General features: G+C 37.5%; 2 protein-coding genes across 14 annotated transcripts in view; one reads left to right on the forward strand and one right to left on the reverse strand.

Moving 5' to 3' along the window:
• The window catches only part of LOC100181047 (stabilin-2-like), a 16991-nt gene that overhangs the window by 3544 nt on the left and 12011 nt on the right, over nt 1-1436 (forward strand). The window lies entirely within an intron of this gene.
• The window catches only part of LOC100183497 (neurogenic locus Notch protein), an 8957-nt gene that overhangs the window by 2511 nt on the left and 5010 nt on the right, over nt 1-1436 (reverse strand). For 11 of the 13 annotated variants that reach the window (XR_003396371.1, XR_003396369.1, XR_003396370.1 and 8 more), the window contains 2 exons: nt 735-872; nt 430-567 (listed from right to left, as the gene is read on the reverse strand). The exons of 1 other annotated variant lie outside the window; for it this stretch is intronic. Coding sequence is in view for 9 of the 12 variants with exons in the window: in XM_026836713.1 (XP_026692514.1) it covers nt 430-567; nt 735-872 (276 nt within the window). In the remaining 3 variants the exon portion in view is untranslated. The remainder of the gene's footprint in view (nt 1-429; nt 568-734; nt 873-1436) is intronic. One more of the 13 variants, XM_026836716.1, reaches the window with a different exon arrangement.

Raw genomic sequence — 1436 nt, forward strand, 5'->3', positions numbered from 1 at the left:
TCTTGTTTGACATGTTGAAGCAACTGAAATAGAAAGTTTGTTTATTCCATTGTTTATTGAATGAATAAATGTAACTTGCTGTATCCTCGCAGGGCGGGGCAACGGCAGTCGTTATAACACGGGTGTTCGGTTTCATACACCTTGTAGCCAGCTTACAAGTTACCACGTATGGAACTTTGTGGGTGATGGTTTGTTTTTTTATTGTATTACTGACAATTTAGACAACCATAGAGACCACTCGATTAGAGAAATTGCCATTTGTGTCTTGCCAAGGGACATATACACCTACAATGGTAGCAGCGACGGGCCATGAACTTATACCCCCTAGGTTAGAGACATGTGCGCTAACCAACTCCGTTGCCGTATTATCAATATCAATGATTTTATTAACTATTCAAGAACAAAACTTGTTTTACTTTTAATATCTACCTGTAGTGGTTGTTGCATAACAAGCGACACCATCCCCAATATACCCAGCAATACATTGACATCTGTATTGGAAGAAAAGGGGGTTGTAAATACAAGTTGCCAACGTTGGGTGACATCTTTGTTGACATGTTGGAGCAACTGAAATCAAAATTAATGTTTGATTATTTGATATTGTTTTGTTGCATCTTCACAAATATAATTGCTTGGTTTTTAATTGCAAAGGTTTGTCTTATGAGCTGGTTAAATGTGTATTATCCATAGTCCAAACTATTAAGTACATATGGATATTGTTTAATTTGGTCTACCTGTAGTACGTGCTGCATAACAAGTAACACCATTCCCAGAATACCCAGCAATACATTGACATCTGTATTGGCGGGTTGTGGGGTTGTAAATACAAGTTGCCAATGTTGGGTGACAGTTTTGTTGACAGGTTGGGGCAACTAAAATAGAAAGTTTGTTTATTCCATTGTTTATTGAATGAATAAATGTAACTTGCTTTATCCTCGTAGGGCGGGGCAACGATAGTCGTTATAACACTGCTGTTCTGTTTTATACACCTTGTGCTCCCTTACAAGTTATCATGTATGTAACTTACGCCCACAATGATAGCAGTGAGGAGCCTTGAACTCATAACCTCTGGGTATTGTCAATGATTTTATTAACTATTCAAGAACAAAACTTGTTTTACTTTTATAAATATCTACCTGTAGAAGTTGTTGCATAACAAGCAACACCATCCCCAGTATACCCAGAATTACACAGACAAATGTATTGGCGCGATGAATAAATGCATCTTGCTAATGTTGGATGGCACCTCGGGCTACATGTTTCAACTGAAGAAAAATTTAAGATAACTTAAACAAATCATTCTATAATAAAAACATGTGTCTTTTTGCATAGCTTAAGGACTTAGACAGCCAATTTATACATGCTGGGTTAAAGCAATTACCCCAAAGTGGTGTGTGGGTGCACACATCATGGGCGGCATAAAATTTGCTGTCTGA

The sequence above is a fragment of the Ciona intestinalis genome, chromosome 11 (genome assembly GCF_000224145.3).
Source record: "Ciona intestinalis chromosome 11, KH, whole genome shotgun sequence".
In the NCBI taxonomy this organism is placed as follows: domain Eukaryota; kingdom Metazoa; phylum Chordata; class Ascidiacea; order Phlebobranchia; family Cionidae; genus Ciona; species Ciona intestinalis.